The sequence below is a fragment of the Emydura macquarii genome, unplaced genomic scaffold, assembly GCF_026122565.2.
Source record: "Emydura macquarii macquarii isolate MOO-44397 ecotype Brisbane River unplaced genomic scaffold, CSIRO-AGI_Emac_v2 contig_2676, whole genome shotgun sequence".
In the NCBI taxonomy this organism is placed as follows: domain Eukaryota; kingdom Metazoa; phylum Chordata; order Testudines; family Chelidae; genus Emydura; species Emydura macquarii.
The window spans coordinates 15,458,733-15,482,560 of record NW_027132813.1 but is presented as its reverse complement, the minus strand read 5'-3'; the positions used below and the strand labels follow the sequence as shown (position 1 = coordinate 15,482,560).

Below are 23,828 nucleotides of genomic sequence, written 5' to 3'. Positions count from 1 at the left end.
CTAAACCAGTGATCTAGAAATTCTTTATCCCATTAAAAACCTTTCATTCAGTCTTTTAACTACTGCCTTCCAACTGGCTCAGAAAACAGAACTATTGTACTGAGTACTTCAACCAGATCAGGTTTGGCCGTAATGTTTTTCCAGAACTCATATTGGATTTTTCTCCATGCCCCTCCTACTTCTGTTTTTCATATTGTAGCTGACCAATATATCTTCAAGCAATCTGACTTTCTGACAGGTTGTATAATCATAATTCATGAATCAAAATCTGTGATTTATTAGTTAAAGCTATAAACAGTATAAGGGGAAAAGGAGGGGATTCAGTAACAGGCAAATTATACTTTGTTCCCGCCCACTAATTCTGCCTTCACTTACCTCCATGCAACAACACAGAGTACAGCAGGGTTGCACATGGTGAGAGTGAATGCAGAATTAGACCCACTGACTGCAACATATATCAGTTAGATAAATGGGGGGAAAAATGACATTTTTACATTTTGTATTTTGTAGTGGCAATATTCGTTGGTAGTATAAATAGACACATTTATATTGTCCTAATCAAAATTAAATATTACTATTAGGAAGTTAGCAGATAATTAAAAGAATAATATTAATCTGGCACAAGTTACTAAACCCAGGGAATGTTTTTAGAAAGGAGAGTTGCTGAAACGTTAATAAGTTATTTTCAAATAGATCCAAAAATTACAACAAAGAAAGATTTCACAATACTATTGGAAATGCATATGCAAACAGTAAAGTTGAATTCTGTATATTTTGAAATAAATTACTAATGTCTGTCCATTTATGGCTAGACTCTTCCTTCTCTCCTATGGGCCTGAATAACTACAGCCCCTCCATCTCAGCTGCAAATGGTGTTGGGACCACTGGATCTGCATTGACATGAATCCCAAGGCCAGCATCCATCCTTGTTTTTGGTACTGGTCTAGGCAGGGCAGGCATGGAGATCCTTTCTGTGGTGTGCAGAGGATAAGCAGGAACTCCTATGTGAACATTTGGTCAAGCCCTGCACAGCTCCTAGCCAATGGTTAAATGGTGTGAAGGGCCTTGACTAGCCCTCTGCAGTACAAGTGAGTTTTAACTCTTAGACAGATTCGGAGGCAGTTGACGGGAGTTACGCAAAGTACGCAAAAAAACTTGCATAACTCCCGTCGACTGCTGAGCTTCTCTTCTGTGCTCTGTCTGCACTGCGCTGAGCTACTTGTGTAGCTGGTCTTAGTACGTCGATTTCTGGATTGACTGAGCAGGTCTGCACTGACCGCTCAGTCGATCCAGAGAAATCGATTTGACAGTGGCGAATTTGCCACCATCAGTGTAGCCGTAGCCTTAGACATTAAGGGTCAGATTTTCAAAACTGCTCAGCACTCAGCTGCTCCCACAGTTTGTGTAGATCACTGTAAAATGCTAGGTATGGCTAAAGCACTAGTACTCAGGTGCTGCTCATGAATCTATAGTTAAAGCTGAATTGAGTTTTACACTCAAAACAAGAATTTAACCAATCTGTTATATATACAGAATACAGTGCATCTTCCCCCAAATGACAGCATGTTTGCTTGATAAAATCCCAGAAAATGTATTCTGTGCCCAATCATATTCATTAACTAGTTTACGAGTTACAATTAAAAATAGGTCCTTTTAGAAATTAAGCATCCAATATCAGATGACTTTTCTCTCTCAAGTGATTTTATTAATGGAAGAACAGAGACTGTTCAAAGTTTCCATATAGTTAAAACTCACTGAAATATTATACACTGGCTATATTTCAACTTTTTAAAAAAAAGATTAATGTTCATTTTTTACTATTATTCTTTCTAACTGAAAGTCTCTTACAGCAGTGCCTGACAAATAATACTCTACTACAGAAAATTACTTGAAAAACTTCCTTTTTCAAAATGGCTGTAATCTTCTATTTTTCTCAATGAGGCTGAATCCTAATACCCAGAGAGAAAGTGGTGACTACTGATAGCATAACATGCCACCATCCTCCCTGAGGGTGACACCATAAACAAAAAATGTCTTTAAAATTCATTTACATTTAATCTGCAACTACAAACACTATTATGCATAATATTATTGTATGGTTGTTGCATAATGTCACTAAAGGAAGAGTTAGCTAAATCACTCAAAAAATCCTATCTGTTTTTATCTTAAACACCTTAAGTTCAATCTTAATTCTCTATTTCCTGTATTTGTAATGGATTGTATTTAGAATTATTACAACTCTCTGTAATTGTTTATACTTTTATTATGGATATATATTCAATCTTAACTCCAGTTTAATTTATTGTTTGTTTGGAATATAAAATGTGTAGGATGACAAAAGTCAATAATTATTGTATAAAATATACTTATTCCTAGAGATATTGCTTTAAAGGTAAGTATTCATTTTCTTGTATGGTGTCTAAAAACAGACAGTTCACATCTTCTGGTACAGTAATTTCATTCCACAAAAGCCACATTAAACAATTATAGTTCTTGTAATTAACCAGTAGTCTAATGTACAGTTTTCTTATCCCAATCTATTAACAGCTGCTCAAAAAATGTAGTAATTAATAGTTTCATTTATTTTTGGCAAGCCTGCAACACGACAAATAGTTTTGTATCTGCTGCAAATTAGGACTCCTTCCCAAACAACAGATGACACGGTGGGAAATAGGGAGCAGACAGCATCCTTGCACATCTTTGTCTCTTTAGAAGATCAAATAAAGAGCAGCTGTAATTCTATTTGTCACATCTGTGTAACAAAATACATTGATCTGTATCATCAGATGAAACTGAACGAGTTCTGTTCAAATGTAAATAGGGATTTTTTTTCTGACCTGATGCAAAGAAGGCTGAACTCAATATTTCTACATCTCAAGAAAAAAATATACTTTTCAAATTTCTGAACACATTTTGTGTCATTTTCTCATTTTAGAACCTTCCTTTTTAATACTAGTTTTCACAGAATACCAAAATAAAATAAAATAAAATAATAAAAATATAATTAGATGATGCATTCTTTTTTCCAACCTACCCAAAATACTTAGAAGCCTGGATAGGACTGAGATTAACAAGTGTAGATGGGTTGCAGAAAATCTGGAAATATTATGCACAATATTTTTATTAACATGCATCATGTATCACCATGCAACATTTTTCTTTGATGCTACCCACTTTGTCTCTTGTACCATTTCCCAAGCTTCCATCCTTCACAGGCCTCCTCCTTTTAGGGATGTGATGAAACCTGTTTCAGGCTGTGCTGTTTGCTGGGGCCTTCAGGAAACAGCAGACTTCCAAGAAAAGAGGAATAGCTGATAGACCTGTTCTCCCACCACTCAGGCTGCTGAGTGCTTGTCCATTTTTTTCCCCAAGAGATACTGGTATTAACAGTTTTACCTTAGTGAAGGAAAAGAACTGAGGGCCAGGAAATGTGTTTTGTTCTTAAAAAGACAGAGTTCACACAATCTCTGGGAACCACTGAAGAATGATCAAGTTGTTTTATCATATCTGGAAAAGCAGCAGCAATTCTTGTCCTGTTTTTAATTTTAGCCTTTCAATAAATGTACATACCATAAATCCCATCTATAATACTATGAGCCAGAAGAAAAATATTTGAATGAATTATTGCACTTAATGTACAGATACTTTAAAAAAAACAAATACCATTATAAATAATTAATATTATTCTAGAAGTTTAACTACTTCAGTTGTCTGTAATTTTGTTTTTTTAATCAAGAGATTACAACATAGCCTAATTCCTCTAGGGCTACGTAAAACCAAAAAGAGATCCTAAATTTGGTAATCTGTCATAAGAGTGGCCACCCTGCGTCAGACAAATGGTCCGTCTAGCTCACAATCCTGTCTTTTGACAGTGATCTATGACAGTTACTTCAGATGGAATGGACACAACAGGGCAATTATTGAGTGATCCATTCCCTGTCATGCAACCCCAGTTTCTGGAAGTCAGACATTTAGAGACATCTGCACCATGGGGTTGTATCCATGATCATCTTGGCTAATAGCTATTGGTGGACCTTACTGATCCATGAAAGAACTTTCCCTCTTATCCCATGACTGTTTACTTTGCTTAAGAGCTTTTGGTGAGGGACCTTGTGAAAGGCTTTCTGAAGGTTCAAGTATATTATATCAACTGGATCACCCTTGTCCACATGCTTGTTAACACTCTCAAAGAATTTTAATAGGTTTGTGAGGTATGATTTCCCTTTACAAAAGCCATGTTGACACTTCCCCAACATATCATGTTCATTTACGTGTCTGATAATTCTATTCTTTACTCTGCTTTCAACCACTAATATCATCATGTAATAATGGGCAGTAGACAATACATTAAGAAGCAAAGGAAAAAGGTGCAGGTTCATAGCCTAAAACTACTTTTTATGGCAATAGAACTAGTTTTTTCCCCTCACATATGTCAAATATAAAACACCCAGTATGTACTGCATCATATCAACATTGTGTTGTTTATTCAGAGTCTGAGCTCCATGGCACAGGGACTGATTCTCCTCAGCCTTCTGGGCATCAAGAGGCATATTACCACTTCACAAAAAATTAATAATATCTCATAACTTCTCATTATAAAAGCTTGAAGATATTTTGTAGAGTTAGTTTGAGGCTATATTTAATGTACATAAAGTTGAAACTCACTTGCATTTTCAAATTTTAATGTTTGTAATCTTATGTGAGCAACCTAATATAGCTAAGCTCCTTCAGAAAGTATCAATGCTACAGCACAGAAAAAAAGACAGTAACAGACCAATTGGGTGTTTATCCCTTCTTACCTGCCTGACACAGTTCTGGAGTAAATTATTCCACAATTCACTGATCTAGTGCAATGTAGGTCTCTAATCTTTACTTTTTCCACATGCTGAGACAAGAACTGTGGTCACTCATCCAGAAGGTGTAGGAAAAGTCAAGGCAAACATAAAAAGTATTAAGAGAAAATATCTTTCAGAACACCAACCACAAAAAAATATATTTACATGATTAGAAATAAGCTAGCGTGGCAACTACACAAATAAATACATTCAGCAACTCCTGTCTTGCAATAAGAGCAACAAATATAGCTTTATTGACTGAAAGTTGGAACCAGTAGTTAGGTGACACTTGTGGCTCATTCTTAAAAATGTTTAAGAGACAAATATCCAAACTTAGCCAAATTTATTATCTAAAGAAAAAGAAGTACAATATGTAAAGGAGACAGGTATATCCTCCTTCCAGCAAACAATTCTTATCTTACACAGAAGCTGTGCTTCAAAGATAACTAGCAGTATTTATAGCACGATTTTAGAAGTTACAAAACTTTTTACAAGTCACCAAAAACCAACCCACCAGCTTATAACATTTCATTAACTTGTTGTTTTGTTCTGTACTTTTTTTACCTCAGTTAGGCACAGAGGTACATCCCAACCAGGGCTAAAAAACATCAATCATGGAGCTTGGCTTTGACAGGCTTCCTATTTTCTAATGTCAAAGTTGACTTCAGGTTTGCAAAGTATTGTGGGATACTTGACATGGGTGAACAGAATTGTGGGGAGAGTACAATACATTTAGTGAACATAACTTCCCAACAATTTTATATATATATGTATATATATATATATTGTGACAGGGGCTACTGGAGGGTGGTAGAAGGGCGCTACGTTAGCCCAAGAATGTTCAAGGCCCTGTTCCCCTAGCAGCTGCCCAAGGCTTCCTCCAGGCTAATCAGGGTCAGCTGAGGCCAGAGCCAGCTGGGACCAATTAGGGTCAGCTGAGGCCAGAGCCAGCTGAGACCCATTAAGCACTGCCTGGGAGCAGATATGAGCTCCCTGCCAGCAAGGCAGGGTGCTCTTGGAGTTTGGGAGCTTTGGAGAAGAAGAAGGAGAAGGAGAAGGAGAAGGAGAAGGAGAACAGTGAGTGGCAGAAGCCAGAGGAAAACAGGGGCTTGCCCGGTGGAGTGGCCACTTAGCCCCAACGGGGACCAGGGTAGGGAAGCAGCCCAGAGAAAAGACTTACGCATTGCCTTAGAGCAGCAGCCAGCCACTGCTGTCAGCCAGGGTCTCTGGGCTGGTGTCCGAAGAAGAGGGCGGGCTCGGACACCCCCTACCCCAAACCTTAGAACCCAAGGGCACTACTCGGCCTGCGGGAAGACTGGCCCAAAGAGAGATGGCCGCCATCTTGAGACTGGTGGGAGCCCCGGGCGGCCATTTTGTGCCTACCACAGTGAAAAAGCGCTCGGCCCACGGGAGCACGAAGGCCACCCCATCACAATATATATAACACTGTGCACACAATACCCATTAATGTGGCGTATACTACACTCAACATATATGCATTGGCTAATGGCTTAAAAATCTAAAGTGTGCTGGGTAATAATTTTATAAACCCTCAAATGTTTACCATCTATTGATTTTCTATTATTGTATTTAGCAATAAACCACAAGACAAGACATTTCTATTAGTCATAGTTATAATTTGTTGTGAGACTCCTTTAAAAGAAGATTAATCATCTGAATTATAATATCCTTACATGTCAAATGTAATTGTTGAAAATGTGCAAAAGGTAATTTAGAATAAATTTGAGAGTGCTTGAGACTTTCAAGTGAGAACGAACACTTGTATTCAACAAAAGATTTAGCAGCATATGCACATAGTAACCTCAGATGCAATAGCTTTACTTAGAGTTGTTTTATGATTATGCTAAAGAGTGGGTCAAAACCTTAGCTGCTGTAAATTTGTGAAGTTCCACTGGTTTCAATAGAGCTTTGCTAATTTACAGCTTTTAAAAGAATCTGACTACATTTGTAAAGATCTGAAAGACAGACTGTTGCCATTTCAAGATTCCATATGCAGCAATGAGACTTCACATTTACTAGGAAGGTATAATTCAGGACTTGCCCTCTCATTAACTTTGTGTACAATATTGACTTCATCTGAACCAATCTTTTTTTCAGAAGCCTGAAAGGAAAGAAATTTTGTCCCTCCACACACACAAGTGAAGTCGGGAATTTTAAATGAAGCAGCAAGGTGGTCAATTCCCTTCTGGCAGGAATGGCAACTTAAAAATAAGTCAAGCTGTAGGGAGCCCTCTGGCAGTACTGCCCAGCTTGAAATCCCACCCACTCTATTTATATTGCTAACTTGAACCAATGGATTTCATCAATAGGATAAGTTACTGTGTGGTTGCAATGTAGTATGTACGCTTACTTTCCATATATACAATTCTTCCATTTGTTTTTAACAACTTTTATACAGGTAAAATATTAAGTTGTTGAAATTTTGGATGGTGGCAGGAAAATGAGAATCAGGCACTAAATATGTTCTTATGTTGAGAATTCAGTTCAACAGTTGACAATCTTCTTCATATACTGTTGTTCTAAACAAAAATGTGATTTCAGAACTATGCTTGCCAGGAAATTGCTTTCAAAATATCTTTAAAATATTTGTTTAGCTTGGAAAACATTTAACAGAGTCTAATAAATTGTGTGAAGATGATGTATAACAGATTCTGCTTTACTGGTGGAACCAACCATTGGAAGATGTCATCTGAACTTGCACACAATTTAAATTAAGTATTTTCATATTTAATACTCATATGATCAAAGTGAATATTTGGTTTCACACTTTGGATATGAAGAACATCCTGTATTTACTAGCATCATATAAATGGCTATATCCAAATAACTAAAGATCATGGATATACTGCAAAGCAAAAAGTTGAAGGCCACATGCCTACTCTCCCTCAAAAGTGGGGTATTATCCAAGTCTTTTACTGTGTTATTGCCTTTTAAAAAGAATGTATTTGCCATCCCAAATAATGCCACTGCAAGTTGTGTAAGTAATAGGTATTGTATACAGCAAAGAAAACATTTATGTAAATTTCTGTTTTATAAAGCAATTTGTTACAGTGAATATTGGGGGAAATTACGTACAACACACAAGATCTACAAACAGTCACTTACCTGGGAGATTTGACTATGATTTCTTGTCACAGCTTATTACTGCTATGCTTGACTTTTTTTTTTTTTTTTTTTTGCCAGTGACAAAATTTGTTTCCATAAGGTTTGCTAATCAGATGTTTTTGTTCTTTTTTTAAACAGGAAAAAGACATTTCTAACCATGTTACAAGACTGACACATGTGTTAAGCTATTTTCAATTACCTTTATCATTATGCTTGACCCTTACTATTATACTGCAAAGTCAGGAGCCCTACTTGGTCACCCATTTTATCCAGCTGTTTAATAAAATGATTATAATCAGAGTAAATATGTTACTTTGATACAATTACCAATACAATCCGATTTACAAATGTTGATAAACGATTTAAATTACACTGAAAAGGCTATAAAAATGAAGTTATAGATAGAAAAAAGCCCACCAAGGATGGAATCAATCCCTATATAAAATTTTGGGAGATAGAAGTGAAAATTAAGTTAGTGATTTAAAGTATATTTTCAGCTTTATCTTACCTGCTAGCTGTTTTTACTGAAATGTTTTTCTTGTGCCCTCTCTCAGATCGGTTATCCCTCAGGAGCTGAAGCTACATAAAAAACATTCACAATTGTGTTGGAAACAAAGCGATTTTTTATTGTTAAAAATTTTTTTTCCTAGCTTTGTCATCCTTTTGTGATTGTATTTCTTAACAGTAAACTAGATATTATACATTGGATTTTAAACAGTGTCACTTATGGCAAGGCCACTAGAAATGTTAAAAGTTGGAGCCTCAGTGCATTCTTGATAAATTGATGGTCAGTCATTACAGAATTTTAATAAAATTTTGTGAAGACACATGTAGAGTTAAGATAATTACCTATCTACTAATTTTAAACCCAACATTATTAGAACTTCGTAGTTTTAGAAAAGACATTTGAAAATGAAGAATTTCAGAGTTCCACAAATATTACTCTGACTTTGAACTGAGATTTTAAAGAATTATTTTAAAGAATTATTCATAAATAATTTACATCTTCAAAACTCTTTTTATTATGAAAGGGTATAGAGCAGCTCACTTAAAAAAAGAACACTCAGATTAGCACTGGTATCTAAACAGTTAAGCAATGTTTATAAACTCTGCTGAGACTCAGCAATTTTCAAAAGGTTGAATTTTTCAGAACAAACAACAAAACCTAAATACCCAATCTTTCTAACACTTTTAGCTTGCACTGGTGAATAAAATAATTTAGGTTCTAGACCAACCTGTTTTTGAGATTTCTCTCAAATAAATACAATGTGAAGTCTTTTCCAAAATCAAACTACTTCATTATTCAAAATTTATCTCCAACAGATGTGACACTCCTCAATGTGAGAGTGAGAAATGGCTCCAATTAATTACACAGAAGTGCAAACTAATAGCAAAAGAAACTAAAATCATATTTTGAAGGGAACCAAGCCTTCAGCAAAGGATAGAAAGTGTTGAGCAGAACGGAACTGAAGATTTAGCTACACAAATGACTGCAGCAATCTAAGAAAGCAACATACTGAAGGCAGTCAGAAAAAAATTAGGGGACATGCTTGGAGACTTCACAATATCATTTCAGAGATGGGCAAATGATGCCCCTTCTGGACCTATTAGTTTAAAACTTTGTGCATTGGGAAACCCCACCTTGGTCTTGTGCATGAGCATGAACTGCAAAGAGTAGGAATAACATCTTCAATTTAATTAATCAGTCTTCCTAGATACAGTTATTTTCCAAATACAAGCCACAGTTATTTTTTAGGTAAGAAATGCTTCTGAACTGTCAATTTCTAAGACTGGGCAAAATAAGTACAGTTTAGATTTAAAAGGTGATCTAAAAGACACCTGATAAAAAACAATGTTTCACCATGCAGGGTTTCTATTAAATTGTTTTACAAATGATTTTTTTATTTGCTTATTGTGAATAACATGCAGTATTTACAACTCACATTTAAAGGTGTCCAGCATTAATTATGTGCTGAATACCTCAAATAACCAGGTTAAGAGGGACCGTCTTTTTGTTGTTGAATAGTTTACCTGACACATAACTCCATCTTGAATAGGCAATTACATATGCTCTACTTCAATACATTTTTACTTCCAAATTAAATAATTTAAAACACAACAACAACATTATAATACTACAGCAGGTAAAGCCTATAGTTATACAACCTGGCCCTCCATACGGAAATTTCTGTAAGATATTGTGAGGAGTAATTTTTATTAGTATTAAACTCACTTTTACTCTCTTCTTTTACAGGTCCTGAAGTGTAAACTCCACCACAGATCACTAGCTTCTGTTTCATGTGATGACATTACATTCATTACATGATTCAGCTACAGTCTGAAAACTTATTAATTTACCTGACCCCCCCTGCCATCACCAAAAGTTCAAAAGCTTTAGTAATTATTTTACAACCCATAAGGTGAAATTATTTTAAGAATTACAAAATCATGTATTTTTTGAGAAAATATTAATTCATTTAGCATTACAGGCGTTGTTCACATTGCAGTTAGGTTTCACGGTGGTTGAGATCACCAGCATAATGGATGCTGGGACACCTCTTAGCCTGGAAACCTGAATGGCTAGTCTGCATTTCAGAACCTTTAAAGAAGTACTAAAGGTGCAAATTAAGTTAACTATAAAGTAATTTGAGACATTCAGGATATCAAATGAATTCTTTGTTTTAATTTAAACTGCAATTCACTGAGTGCTACTTGTTACAATCAGTACATTTGACAACATAAAGCCAGCTTTTAAAAAGCTGGTTTCTTCTACAAGAAATAAGTCTCAAAAAGATGTGAGGTAAATATCATATAAAGTTGTCTGTGTAGCTGTTAAATGTCAGACAGCATCCTGTAACATGCATTATGATATTTTCACTATTTACAGCTAAAACTATCTATTTTTTTCATCCTGTCTGGATTGAGGAAGTAAAATTAGTTGAGAGAGACTATAAAGTTTTTTTGAGTTCGAAAGAAGGGGGAAAACAGATATGCTGATTTAACTCTCACCTATCAGAGCTACAAGAATTCAGAATGATCCTAAAAACATGATGTATTTTCTAAAAATCTTTTGCATTTTATTGTATTATTTATTGCTTTCCATGATGCTTAAAATCTATTTGCTAGAACTTCCATTGGTGTAAATCAGCATAGATCGATTGAAATCAATTGAGCTACGTCAATTTGCAGCAATTATGACCCAATGAGTTTTACTCTAGAAATCTGATGTATTACTGATGTATTCACTTACTTTTAATGAGTGATTGAAAAGAACTAATATGTTCAAAATACAAAAGAGAGAGGCTTATTTACACATTTTAAAATACAAAACTAGATAGCAAGTTCTTGTTCTGTTAATAACTTTTGCTTTGCCATGTATATAACTAAGTATTTTTCCAAGTCTGAAAGAAGGTCATCAGTTAAGCAACACTGTGCTATTCAAGTTTTTTCTTGTTAAATTCACTGATCTTAAGTGTGAAGTAACCAACATACAACTTGTGAGATTCTGTGCTGTTTCCAGAGGAACAGGAGGGCCATGATGGCTTTAAGATACCTCTGTGTCCTCTTGAGCTGGGGCTATGCCCCTGATATAATTTAGCCCACCCTGGGCTCCTGTTTAAATTATAGCAGACTCCCTGGGCTTCTCAGTAGGTCACAACACTGTCTGGCTTCTCCACAGTCACTGCAACCCTCCCTCAACACATCCCCCAGCATAACCCCTACATGGGAGTGCATGATGAATTTATGTCTGCCTTCTGCTGCTTGTGCAACAGGAGAATCCTCACCTGGCAGGTTTTAACAGCCCGCCCCTTTATTCCCCTCTAACCCTTTTACCTAGAGCAAAGGAGAAGAGTGGGGTGAGGATTTCACCCTACAAGTCTGTTCTTGCATAGTTTTAAATTCCTTCAATACTGTGGAAAATGTCAGGTGGTCTCCATTTTACAGAAGCATCAAGACTACAGTTTCAGAGAAACACAGGTACTATTGTTAATAACAAACAGGTTACCAGGGTAAAATATTCTGAAATCTTAAACTGGTAATAAAACTGTACTGTGATGCTTATCTAGTATCATTTGGCAAGTCAGCTTATTAACCAAAAGACCTACTGAAATGCTTCGCTGTTAAGTTTTGTCAACAGCTTGCAAAGAAACATGGAATTAAGGTTGCTTTTCTTCTTATGTATTAAAATACTGACCCAATAGCTTTGGAGTAAAGACAGTTAAATTCCTTCAAATATATGAAGTAAACTGTTCTTGATTAAAGTGGTTCTTACCTGGCTATGTTCCTTCCTAGCCCCAGGGCTAAACCAGTGGCTGTAGGAGAAAAAGAAAGGGTTTAGCAATATAACTACCTAAAGCACGTGCTATCATATGACCAGTTTGTGCGTGCTTTTGGTTATTTTATTGTCCACCAGCAAAATATAGCCTTTGGCTATGCTTTATTTTAATGGGATATTTTATGGAACTCTTGAAGCCTGTTACAGTTTTGATAGTAATGTAAGAATGCACTAGCTCTGCAAATTTCTGCTTTTTAGGCAAAGTGAGTAGCCATCAGCTTTACATTTAATTATGTTCTATTAAATTAATTTAATTCATAAATGCTAACACTTTACATCTTAATCTGTATATTTAAATGTCTGCTACTAATAATTTAATTCTACTCTTGTTACTGAAGTGTAAACTTTTAATTATTAGAGATTAAAAAATCTATAAGTACTGAGGGCTAACTGGTACATGTTAACACATTAACAGTTCACCAGTTGAGGCTAGGATTTTAATTCTATTTTAAATTGCAGGTTGACATACATTTGGGGTCTTATGTCTCAAAACTGTCACATAATTTGGGATTACTGATGATCTTTTATTTTAGAGAGGCAAAACACTGGAATAGTAGGAAGGTTGCAGGTCATGAATGAAATATAGGATGAGCTACCACAATGCCTTCCCACACCGTATCCAATGGGGGATTTAGACTAGCTTTTATGCACACCAAGATCTGAAACAGGCTGCAGTCCTCCAAATTTGGCTACACAGGGCATTACATAGGGATTTAACAGTTGCTGTTGGGGGCAAATCTCAGATTAGGAAAAGGAAGGAGAGCACCTGGTCCTACACCTCTCTCCCCCTTTTCTTCACCTCCATATATTGCCTTTTTAAGCATAAAAATGATTTTGGGGGAAGAGCAGCATAGTTCAATGTATTATAATACATAGAAAGACCACCACATTGTAAATGTGGTTGTACTGTTCTATCTGCAAATGGCAATATTGTATAACCAAAAAGAGTGTATTTTCAAAATGATCTCTTGAAGTACTCAATGGAAAAGTTCCTCAGACCATGTTTACTGAAAATCTCCTGTTTTTGAACATCTCCATTACCATGCTCAGATTTCCCATACTGCTGCAATTACTGATAAGTCCATGCCTCCTCCCTCCAAAAGCTAAACAATACAGAAGAAGATTCTTGAAGACTCAAATCAGTCTACCAGAGGAAGCAGCAGAGTAGGAATCTGTAGAAGATATTCAGTGGTGTTATCAGTGATTGGGTGTTGAATCAAACATAGTGCTAAAACGTAAATTGAATCTTCACAGAATTATATGGCTCACTAACTGAAAAACAATGCTAGTTATTTCTAACCCAGTTCATGGACCTCTAAACAGTGAATAATTTAGTGGCTTGACCACTCTGATTTCGAAAATGGTTAAATCTAATATAGTTTAACAGTTTTAAATTGAATTTTTTCCAAACCAGGCTAGCATAATCTCAGAACCTCTCTAAAGAGTTCAAGTTAATGGATTTGCAGGAATCATGGAATCACAGAATATTACGGTTGGAAAGGACCTCAGGAGGTCATCTAGTCCAACCCCTTGCTCAAAGCAGGGCCAATCCCAACTAAATCATCTCAGACAGGACTTTGTTAAGCTGGGCCTTAAAAACCTCTAAGGATGGAGATTCCACCACCTTCCTAGGTAACCCATTCCAATGCATCACCACTCTCCTAGTGAAATTTTTTGTCTTAATATCCAACCTAGACGACTCACACTGCAACTTTTGACCACTGCTCCTTGTTCTGTCATCTGCCACCACTGAGAACAGCCTAACCCCATCTGCCCTGCAATGAAGGCCGCTATCAAAACCCACCTCACTCTTCTCTTCTGCAGAATAAACAAGCCTAGTTCCCTCAGCCTCTCCTCATAAATCATGTGCTCCAGCCCCATAATCATTTTCATTGTCCTCCGCTGGATTCTCTTCAATTTGTCCACATCCTTCCTGTAGTGGGGGGCCCAAAACAGGACACAATACTCCAAATGTGGCCTCACCAATGCAGAATAGAGGGGAATAATCATTTCCCCTCGATCTGCTGGCAATGCTCCTACTAATGCAGCCTAATATGCTGTTAGCCGTCTTGGCAACAAGGGCACATTGTTGACTCATATTCAGCTTCTTGTTCACTGTAACCCCCAAGTACTTTTCTGCAGAACTGCTGCCTAGCCATTCGGTCCCCAGTCTGTAGCAGTGCATGAGATTCTTTCTTCCTAGGTGCAGGACTCTGAACTTGTCCTTGTTGAATCTCATTAGATTTCTTTTGATCAATGTTCCAATTTGTTACGTCACTATGTATCCTATCCCTACCCTCCAGCATATCTACCACTCCCCTCAGAAAAAAGTAGTGTCCCTGCAAATTTTTTCACTGTCCTAAAATTCTCTGTTGGTTTGACAGTAGTTATTCAAAGTACTGAATGTGCTGCATACTATGGGATTGCTTGGAAAGATTGACTGTTCTATAGTATCTAGCACAATGGGGCCCTGATTATGACTGAGGCCTCAAGTGACCATTGTAATATAAATTAATAATAGCCCAGATTCTCTCTCCACTATAAAGGTAGAAAAAGGGAGAGAAAAGGCAATCAACTGCTAGATAAGATCTGAAGCAGAGGGGAAGGAGGACAGGTAGTAGAATATAATATGGAATACACATCTTGAAGAACCTCCAGTTATAGGTATGTAACCTCCTCCTCTTCGAGTGATGGTCCCTACTGTATTCCACTGTGGGCAATTGGCAAGCAGTACTTAAGTAGGAGGAGGGTGCGAGGATGCAGATGGTAGGGCTGAGCAGGGTACCGCCATCCCAAAGGAGGCATCAGCAGAGGAGTCCTGTACTAGGGCATAATGTCTTGCAAATGTGTGAACGGAGTCCCACATGGCCACTTTACATATCCAGGTGGGTACCTCCTGATGAGATGCTATAGTTGTTGCTTGTGCTCTGGTGGAATGAGCTCTTACCCCACTGTGGGCGCTGTGGGGCGGGAGGGGGCAATTTCAAAGCTGATGGAAAAATAAAATACAGCCAAAGATCCATTTGGAGGTTCTCTGGATGAAGGTGGCGTGCCCTCTGACTCTTTCTGCTACAGAGACAAACAATCTTGGGGATTTGTTTTCTGTAGATAGAAAGCCAAGGCTTACTGAACATCAAGGGAGTGGAATCTTTGTTTCTCTGTAGAAGTGTGTGGTTTTGGGAAGAACACAGGAAAGTGAATAGATTAGTTAAAGTGAAATTCTGAAACTTCTTTATAGGTGAGTTTGGGGGGTAGACATAAAAAACCGTAATTCTCATGGAATATAGTGTATGGAAGATCTGCCATTATTGCTCCAAGTTTTCCAACCCTTCTCACTGAGGTAATGGCTACAGGAAAAGTGACCTTTATGGAATGGAGGGACATAGAGCAAGTAGCTAAAGGCTCAAAGGGGGGGCCTTGTGAGTACTGAGAGAACAGGTTCAGGTCCCATGAGTGAGCAGGGTTCTGTGCAGGTGAGAAAGTTCTTATTAGGCCTTTCCAGATTGTATTGGTCAGTGGATGTGCAAAGGCCGAGTACCCCTGAAAAGGTAGATGGTATACACTGATTGCTATCAAGTGGACTTGCAAGGAGCTGATGGACAAGCCTGGTGTCTTCAAAAGCAAGATATAGTCCAAGATGAGAGGAATATCTGTAGTCTCTGTGAAATTGCCTCCTTGTGCCAAAGAAGAGAAGTGCTTCCATTTAGCTAGGTAATATTTTCTAGTAGAGTCCTTTCTACTATTAGAGAGGATGTCTTGCATAACTGTGGATCATGAATGTTCTAAGGATGATGCCTATCCAAATACCAAGCCCTGAAGTGGAACAGACGCAGATCCACTGGGTCAGGAGCTTGGGGAACATTGGGAAGATGATTGGTGGTTGTGATGACATGCATAAGAGGTTGGGAAACTAGAACTATCTGGGCCAGAAAGGGGCAATCTAAATGAACCTTGCTCTGTCCTGCCACATTTTGCATAGAACTCATTGCTGGAGCAGTAGCAGAGGGAAGGCATAGTTGAACTGGTCCAACCAAGTAAGAGCAACGCTCTAGGAGTGGTGACCTAGGTCTCCCCTGGAGCAATGCATGGTGCATTTCCTGTTTGCTTGAGAGGCGAACAGATACCTTTTTGGGGTTCCCCATAGAGTGAAAATATTGTGCAGTACCGAGTCAGGTAGCTCCCACTCTTGATTGACTGCAAAACACATTTTGCTTCATTGGAAAATAGGCTGTCTATAGGTTAATTTGATTGCTGATACACCAGTTCCAGAGGCTGACTGCTTCTGCAACTGCTCATTGATGTGGAAGACAGTCGTAATGCTGTCTGACATTATAAGGACAGGGTGAGCACAGATGAATGGAAGAAAGGACTCATGTGCCTTCCTTACTGCTTCCAACTCCAGGATATTGATGTGCACCCTGGCCTGTCAAGATGTCCAGGAACCTTGTGCTGTGGTTTCCATGAGGCTCCCCAGCCTAACAGGGCTGCGTCTGTAATAATGGTCCTATCCAGAGAGGAAGGCAGAAAGGGGACACCCAGGCATACCTGATGAGGATTTGTCCACCACAGCAGGAAAGACATGGAATGATGGCTTGGGAAGTATACCAACGGCAGCCAAGTTTGAAGGCAACAAAGGTGGAGTCTTGGAAACGAGGTGACATAGGTGCATGAAGCCATATAACCTAGGAGAGAGACAGACATGTCTTGACCGATACTTGAGGGTTGCTTGTGATGTGAGCTATGATATTGCTCATGGTCTGGAACTGCTTTGTGCTGATAGAATTTAAGGCTGCCCTGATGAAGTCCGGAGATTGTGTGGGAATGAGAAGAGATTTTTTTGATGTTTATGCTGTCTCCCAGTGAAGAGAGGAGGTGCAGCATTATGGAAGTTGCTGCATAAGCTTCCTGGAAGGACTTGGCAACAAGAAGCCAGTCGTAGAGATAGGGGAAGACACTAACACCATTTGTCTGATGTGGGCTCCCTACTACTGAGAATATCCTGGTAAAGACTCTGGAGGCAGTTGCTATTCTGAGGGGAAGTACTCTATGCTGAAAATGGTCAGAGCCTACCATGAATCTGAGAAAGTATCTGTGGGTGGGATGAATGTCTATGTGAAAGTAGGCGTTCTTCTTATCTAGAGCCATGAACCACATGTCCTTTTTAAAGATGGAATTATCTCTGCCAACATGACCATGTGAAATCTGAGTTTGTGAAAGAAGTGGCTGAGATGGCAGAAGCTGAGGATTAGTCTCTAACCATCCTTCTTTTTGGGTGCCAGGAAGTAGGTTGAGTAAAACCCTCTCGTTTGGTATTGCGGAGGGACGTGTTCTATCGCTCCTTGATGCAGCAAGGAGTTCACCACTTTTTTGAGAATACTCTTGTGAAAGTGGTCCCCAAAAGTAGGAATGCAAACTCTTATTGTATAGCCAGAGTGGATGACATTCAGCATTCACTTGTCTGTTGTTATCACACTCCAGGTGTTTAAAAAGAGTGCTAAACAACCCCTAAGTGGTGTGTGGTGGTTGGGAGGCATTGGGCTCAGTGTTTTGCAGCTCTTGAGCTCCCATAAAAAAATAACTGAGTTGGGGGCTGAGACTGAGTTGCTGAGCCTGTTGCAAGAGCGTATAGGGACTTTTGAACCCTCTGTTTCTTACGTGGTGGTTCATAGGTCCTCTGATAGAAAAATTGCTGAGCCATGTCTAGATTTGGCAGATGGGCAATGAAACTTCCTCCTGGGGCAGGAGTGTATGTATCCAGCAAGTGGAGGATAGCCCTGGAATCCTTCAGGGCATGGCGGGACTTGTTCATCTTCTAGTTGAAGAGTTTTGATTCATCAATGGTATTCTGGACCTCCCTAGGGAACCATGACACATGGACCCATGAGTCCCTATACATGATGAAGAGAGAAGCAATAGCTCCAGAGGAGGTATCAGCAGCTTTGACTGAAGATTGGAGGGCAGTCCTAGTTATCAGTTTGCCTTCATCTATCGGAGCTTGAAAACTTCATCTGGGGATGAAGAGGTAAGTCTGCTGATTCCGGTTCCAGTGGCGGTACCATTGGTTCTGTTGGAGGGGAGATGCAATCTATATATAGGAAAGGTGATAAGCTCCTTCCAACAGTCAATTCTTTTGGAGGTGATATTCTCTCCGTGGAAACGGAGGGATCTGATGGAGGAGGGGGTTCCAGATCCGGGAGAGCGAAAATGACTTGTGAGGTGGCAACTGATTCAGATCTCCCCATGTGAGAGTTGTTCTGCTTGTCCGGGCTGTCGGAACTGGTGAGGAGGGTGTGGTATCTGAAGTTGGGAGTGATCAGACTTTGTCAGTGTTGACGAATCCTGAGGTTTGGGAGAAGCCAGGGATGACTGTACCGACAGAATATGGTCCGGTACCAATGGAGCCCAATGTTTATAGTTTTTATTGTCGTGCCTCTGGGACTTAGGAGATACTACATCTTCATGGGCTGAACTGGTAGGCTTGCTTACAGACAAGTCTGACTTCTTTGAAGTGAACTTTGAGGAAGATTTAATCTCATGCTCATGAGGGCCTGTGAGCGTAGGTTCTCCCACAGCAGAGTCACACTTCGCAGCAGGAGGTGCATTGCTTGGTGAATCAGGCTGATGTAAAAGGGGGTGATCCTTGGCCTGGGTTCATTTGGAGCCTCATGGCCTTCACTATGAGGTATCTGAAGACACAAAATTCCTGCCCTTCTGAGGTACAGCTGGGGAATGACTGGCAGACATTGCACATCACTGTTACATGAGCTTCCCAAGGCAGTACAGGCAGTGCTGGTGGTCATCAGTGACCAAGAAGAACTATGGACAGGAAGCACAGAGTTTGAAGCCTGGAGTCCTGGGCATTGTCCGCTACTCGAACAGGATATGAGGGAAGAGGGTGTCCCCCCTGGGAGACTAATGCTAAACATTAAAAACTATTCAAATATTTACAAATTAGATCAGGGGTGTCAAACATGTGGCCCGTGGGTTTAATATTGGTGGCTCGTGCATTCTAAGTGCCCCCAGAGCGCCGCCGGCCTGGCCCACCCCTGGAGCACTGCCAGCCTGAGTGCTCCCAGTCGCCGGAGCACTGCTGGTCGTGCGGCACCCCAGGACCAAGCTCTGGTCTGCCTTGCCATCAGAGCACTGCCAGCCCAAGTGCTCCCAGCCCCCGGAGTGCTGCCAACTGCACAGTGCCCCAGCGCTGGTCCACCCCGCCCCCAGGCTGGCCGGCCTGAGCACTCCCAGGCGCCACCAGCCCGAGTGCTCCCAGCCCCTGGAGTATTAAGTAGGTATGGAAAGTAAGTAAGTGAAAGCTGCGCCATTGTGCCGCCCCTTTAATTTTTTTTTTTTTTAATACAGTGCGGCCTGTCTAGTGAATAATTTTGTCTTAAATGGCCTTGTGGACAGATAGCTTTGACACCCCTGAACTAGATGATTCTTATTTTGTAGAATGAAGCTGTGGACGCTGAAGGTTCTGACCCAGACTATGCAGCAGTCAGAAGGAATTAGAGAGGTGGTCAGGTCACCCCACCCTTTATGCCGTCAGTCAAAGGCACGAGGTGAGCTAGGGTGTATGCATGGTCCAATGGACATTACTTTCAAATTCTCTGGCTCTGGGCACATGGTGCGCATGTGTAAACCTACAGTGGAAAACAACAGGGACCATCATTTGAAGAAGAAAGTGAGTATTTACATCACAGTAAAAGCTACTGATTAGAGTTTTGTCTGGGAAATTGATTCCAATGATGCTTTTTAAAAATAAAACTAATTTAAGGTAGATTATAAGAAAATATTTCTATTTCTGTTTTTATTTTTAGGTTAATCACTAATAACTATGTAACCACATGCCTTTTATAATGTTCTTTTCTGGTGAGTTTTTTTAGTAAGCCTAGTGTTTTGGATGTCTGAAAAAAATAGGAAGAAAATGTCATTTTATTATTGCAAACTACTCAAAAGACATCAGAAAACACTTCTGCTAACAATATAATCTGAATACAATCACTGAATATAATATGCTGGAATATCTAATGGAACCCAGTGATGTTCCATATCAGAATGTCCTTAAACAATCAATTCAGGTTTTAGTTCATGGAACTTATATGAGAACCAGTTTTCTCACAGGATACTTACCGTCTCAAATTTAAAAGTATTAGGTATTCTATTTTCCTTATGAAATGTAGTTTGGCATGTCTGAACGTCTTGTTATTCTTCTTCGAACAAAACTACTTCAAATGTTTATACAATCTTTTATATTTATTACTTAGCATATCTGTGAACAACATGGCATCCTTTTAAATATAATTTAAGTACGTGCATAAAAATTTATTAATAAAAACATTCAACAAAGCACTGAACCCCACATTTTAATGAAAAACCCACAGTAAGCTAAAAGGGTTGTAATATCTTTATTAATATGTTCTGTAACTGGGCTGGAGCTCTCTTTTATTCAATGTTTATATAGTTTGCAGCACAATGCGGCTTTGTTTCTCAAATACTTCTGTAATATAAATAACAACAACAACAACAGTGACAATCCCACCATTGGTACTCACTCACTGTGATGAGAATCTTGGGACAAGTGAACCACTTTTTTGTTGCCTGGGCCTGGTGTGGTAATCTAAAAGGAAAAAAGGAAAAAAATAAAATAAAGGTGCTACGAATTACAGGGTTGTATTACATGTACTCTATGTTTTTCTGTTGGAAGAGTACATACTACCTATTGAGACAGAAACAGACACATCATACAGTAAATACGATTATGACACTTTCAGCTGATAACTCGAGTAATATTTTCAAAATTGTCTTAAGTGATTTAGGAGCAAATCCCAATTTTCAAAAGGTGATTTAGAAGTTTAGGAACCTTATGGCCAGATTTTCAAATGTATTTACATGTCCAATGATGCAAATAGGTGCCTGGTGGGATGTTAATGGAATTTAGGTGCCTAACCTCATGCTTTTGAAAATTCCAAAAGATGCCTATTTAGGCACCTAAATATCTTTGACAATGGGAGTTAGGTGCTTTTGAAAATCCAACTCCCTTAGACTCCTTTGAAAACCCAAGACGCCTTAAACTCCAACACAGAGCAAATGCTAATGAAAATAAAAGATGAATGAAAGGTACATATAAAACTAACTTTTATATCAATACATTGCTGTCATATTCTGTTGTCCCTTCTTTAATCTCAACTGCAATCAAAGAAATTTGAGCATTTTTTAAGATTAGTTACATATTTACCTTATATACTCCCCTCATGCAGCACAAACAGGCTTTGAAAAGGGTGTGTACGTGGAAAATGTGGCTTTGTGGTGTTATGCATTACTATAGCAGAGCAGTCTCCTGCTCTTCTGCGGAATGAGTGTACCCACCTTTAAGCGGGGGTAAATTTTTCTGGCAGGCCGAATGAAGGGAACAGTGCTTTATGGCTGTGGAAGGGAGGAAAGAGATCAAATTGCTGCAAAATGGGACAAGGGGACAGCGTGGTGAGGCTGATTCATACCCTGGAACCGGATGGGTGAAAGGGTTTAAAAGGGGCTGTCCTGTGCATGAAGCCCCCTTTTACATGGAGCAGGCTGAGCAGCACCCACCCTCCTTCTCCTTTAGGTGGTGAAATACCAGGTTGGTCAAGACCTGCTGCGGGTATTGCGCTAGCTGCCCCTTTTTTAGGAGGTCTGGGAAGGAATTTTTCCCTTACCACCAAATTGGCCTAGGTGGAGTTGGGTTTTTTTTGCCTTCCCCGTAGAGGGTTCAAGGAGGGCTTTGTTCATGTGTTGCATAAAGGGAGGTAGGCTATATGTCACAACTCATTATATAAATGTGAAGCAGATGTCCAGTGCAGATAATCCATAGGAAAGGTACACAGTGAATGGATAATTGGCTTGGAAAAGAATTTTAAAAAGAGGTGTTGGTTAAAGCAACATAACATGGGGTGGGAAAGGTGGTGTTTAAATGGTATGGCAGGGAACCAATCCCCCTTTCTTATAGCCCACTTTAATCCTATTATAGGGAGAGGTGGATGGTAAGGTCTCAGTAATGGATTGGCTGGAAGCCCCCCCAGGTAATTCTTAAATGAAAATGGGGTTACCTACACTGTATACTTTTATCTGCCACGTTGTCTCAGACATCTAATAATAAAGTTGCAGCCTGATTAAACCCATATCTTATGTCTCCTGCCCTTCTTTTGGTATAGCTGGACAATTTGCTTGTAATAGCTGCTATCCATACAGACAAGAGGTGGAGTTAGGGGGCATTAGGAACCACCTGCTGAAAAGTTGCATACATGCAGAAAGTGAGTGCTGAAGTTACTGCTCTTTGGAGCAACAAATCCTCTTACAATTACACATTTTAAAGTCTCCACTGGATAAAGTCTTACAATCACTATATGACCAAAGTCAGGCTAACAAAATCAGCCATGCTGCCAGTACTGAAAGCAGACCTGGAAACCATACAAATAAATAGCTGATATGCACATATTGTTTGGGACCATTGGGGTTTGGTTTTTTTTTTTTTTTTTTAACCTATGGATCCTCTGTTTATCCACATCTGGCAGGCCATCACTCATCAGGAGGATGATGCATTGCATTTTCAAAGAGAACAAATCACTGAATGTTTTATAAAAGCAAGTTACCTCTACTTTTACACATTTTTATGCAGAAGGAAAACCAAGACATCTTAAGGTCCAAATCTGGAAAAAGTTTCATATAATATCACAGATGCCTTCACAAAGTTCCACGGGTTCAAAATATTTGTCCAGTTCCACAAAAATTCCCTATCTGTAAACTGGGGAATTTCATTATAATGGGTAGAATCTCTCAAACCAACAGAGCTTTTAAAGGGCACCTACTTTACTGGTTAATGACAATTCAAATGCACCACACCTAAAATTCTGACAGCAGGTGTAGCAATATTATAACTTGCTGCTTCAAAGAAATCTTGTCTGCAAACCAGCATATACAATGGGCAAGAGAGCTTCCAGACACCAATATCTGATACTGTCAGTTTTAATGGAGTGAAAGCAGTCTTGCTTATTCACTTAGTAATAAAAAAATTGCAATCAAAGCTTTTAAACAACTTTCCCTGTAACATTACGTTTTCTTATAAATTGAGCAAGACACATTATTTGACAAATATGGACTTTGAAATGGCTAATGAACTAAAACACTTTAAATATATATGTAACTTCCAGATCACAACATTAATAACCAAACTGTTACTTGAACACCGTAGGTAAACATGTGGCTCAGCTCAAGAGTTACATCCTGCATTAATCTCAAAATGAGGTTTTCATGCTATTCCAGCGGGTATCCCTGGAATATAGTAATCCATTTTCTACACTGTGGGTATAAGAAAAGCCAACTGTGCCTATGTCATGCTTTGTTAAAGGTTCATGATCACATTATCTCATGGTGGACCTGACACTTTTATTCAGTTTACAGTATGTTCTGTGTACAGGCAACTTATTTCCTTTGCCAGGGCTGCTGACAACCTTTTCCACACTATATTAATCTTGTTTACTGACTTTATCTTGGTACAA

General features: G+C 38.9%; 1 protein-coding gene across 6 annotated transcripts in view; it reads right to left on the bottom strand.

Moving 5' to 3' along the window:
• Nucleotides 1-23,828, bottom strand: part of GPATCH2 (G-patch domain containing 2) — a 195,307-nt gene that overhangs the window by 37,967 nt on the left and 133,512 nt on the right. For 5 of the 6 annotated variants that reach the window (XR_010922974.1, XR_010922975.1, XR_010922977.1 and 2 more), the window contains exons 6-8: nucleotides 20,850-20,914; nucleotides 12,235-12,274; nucleotides 8,470-8,540 (exon numbers count right to left, since the gene is read on the bottom strand). Coding sequence is in view for 2 of the 6 variants with exons in the window: in XM_067564947.1 (XP_067421048.1) it covers nucleotides 8,470-8,540; nucleotides 12,235-12,274; nucleotides 20,850-20,914 (176 nt within the window). In the remaining 4 variants the exon portion in view is untranslated. Of the gene's footprint in view, nucleotides 1-8,469; nucleotides 8,541-12,234; nucleotides 12,275-20,116; nucleotides 20,202-20,849; nucleotides 20,915-23,828 lie in introns of those variants that run through there. The other variant, XM_067564950.1, reaches the window with a different exon arrangement.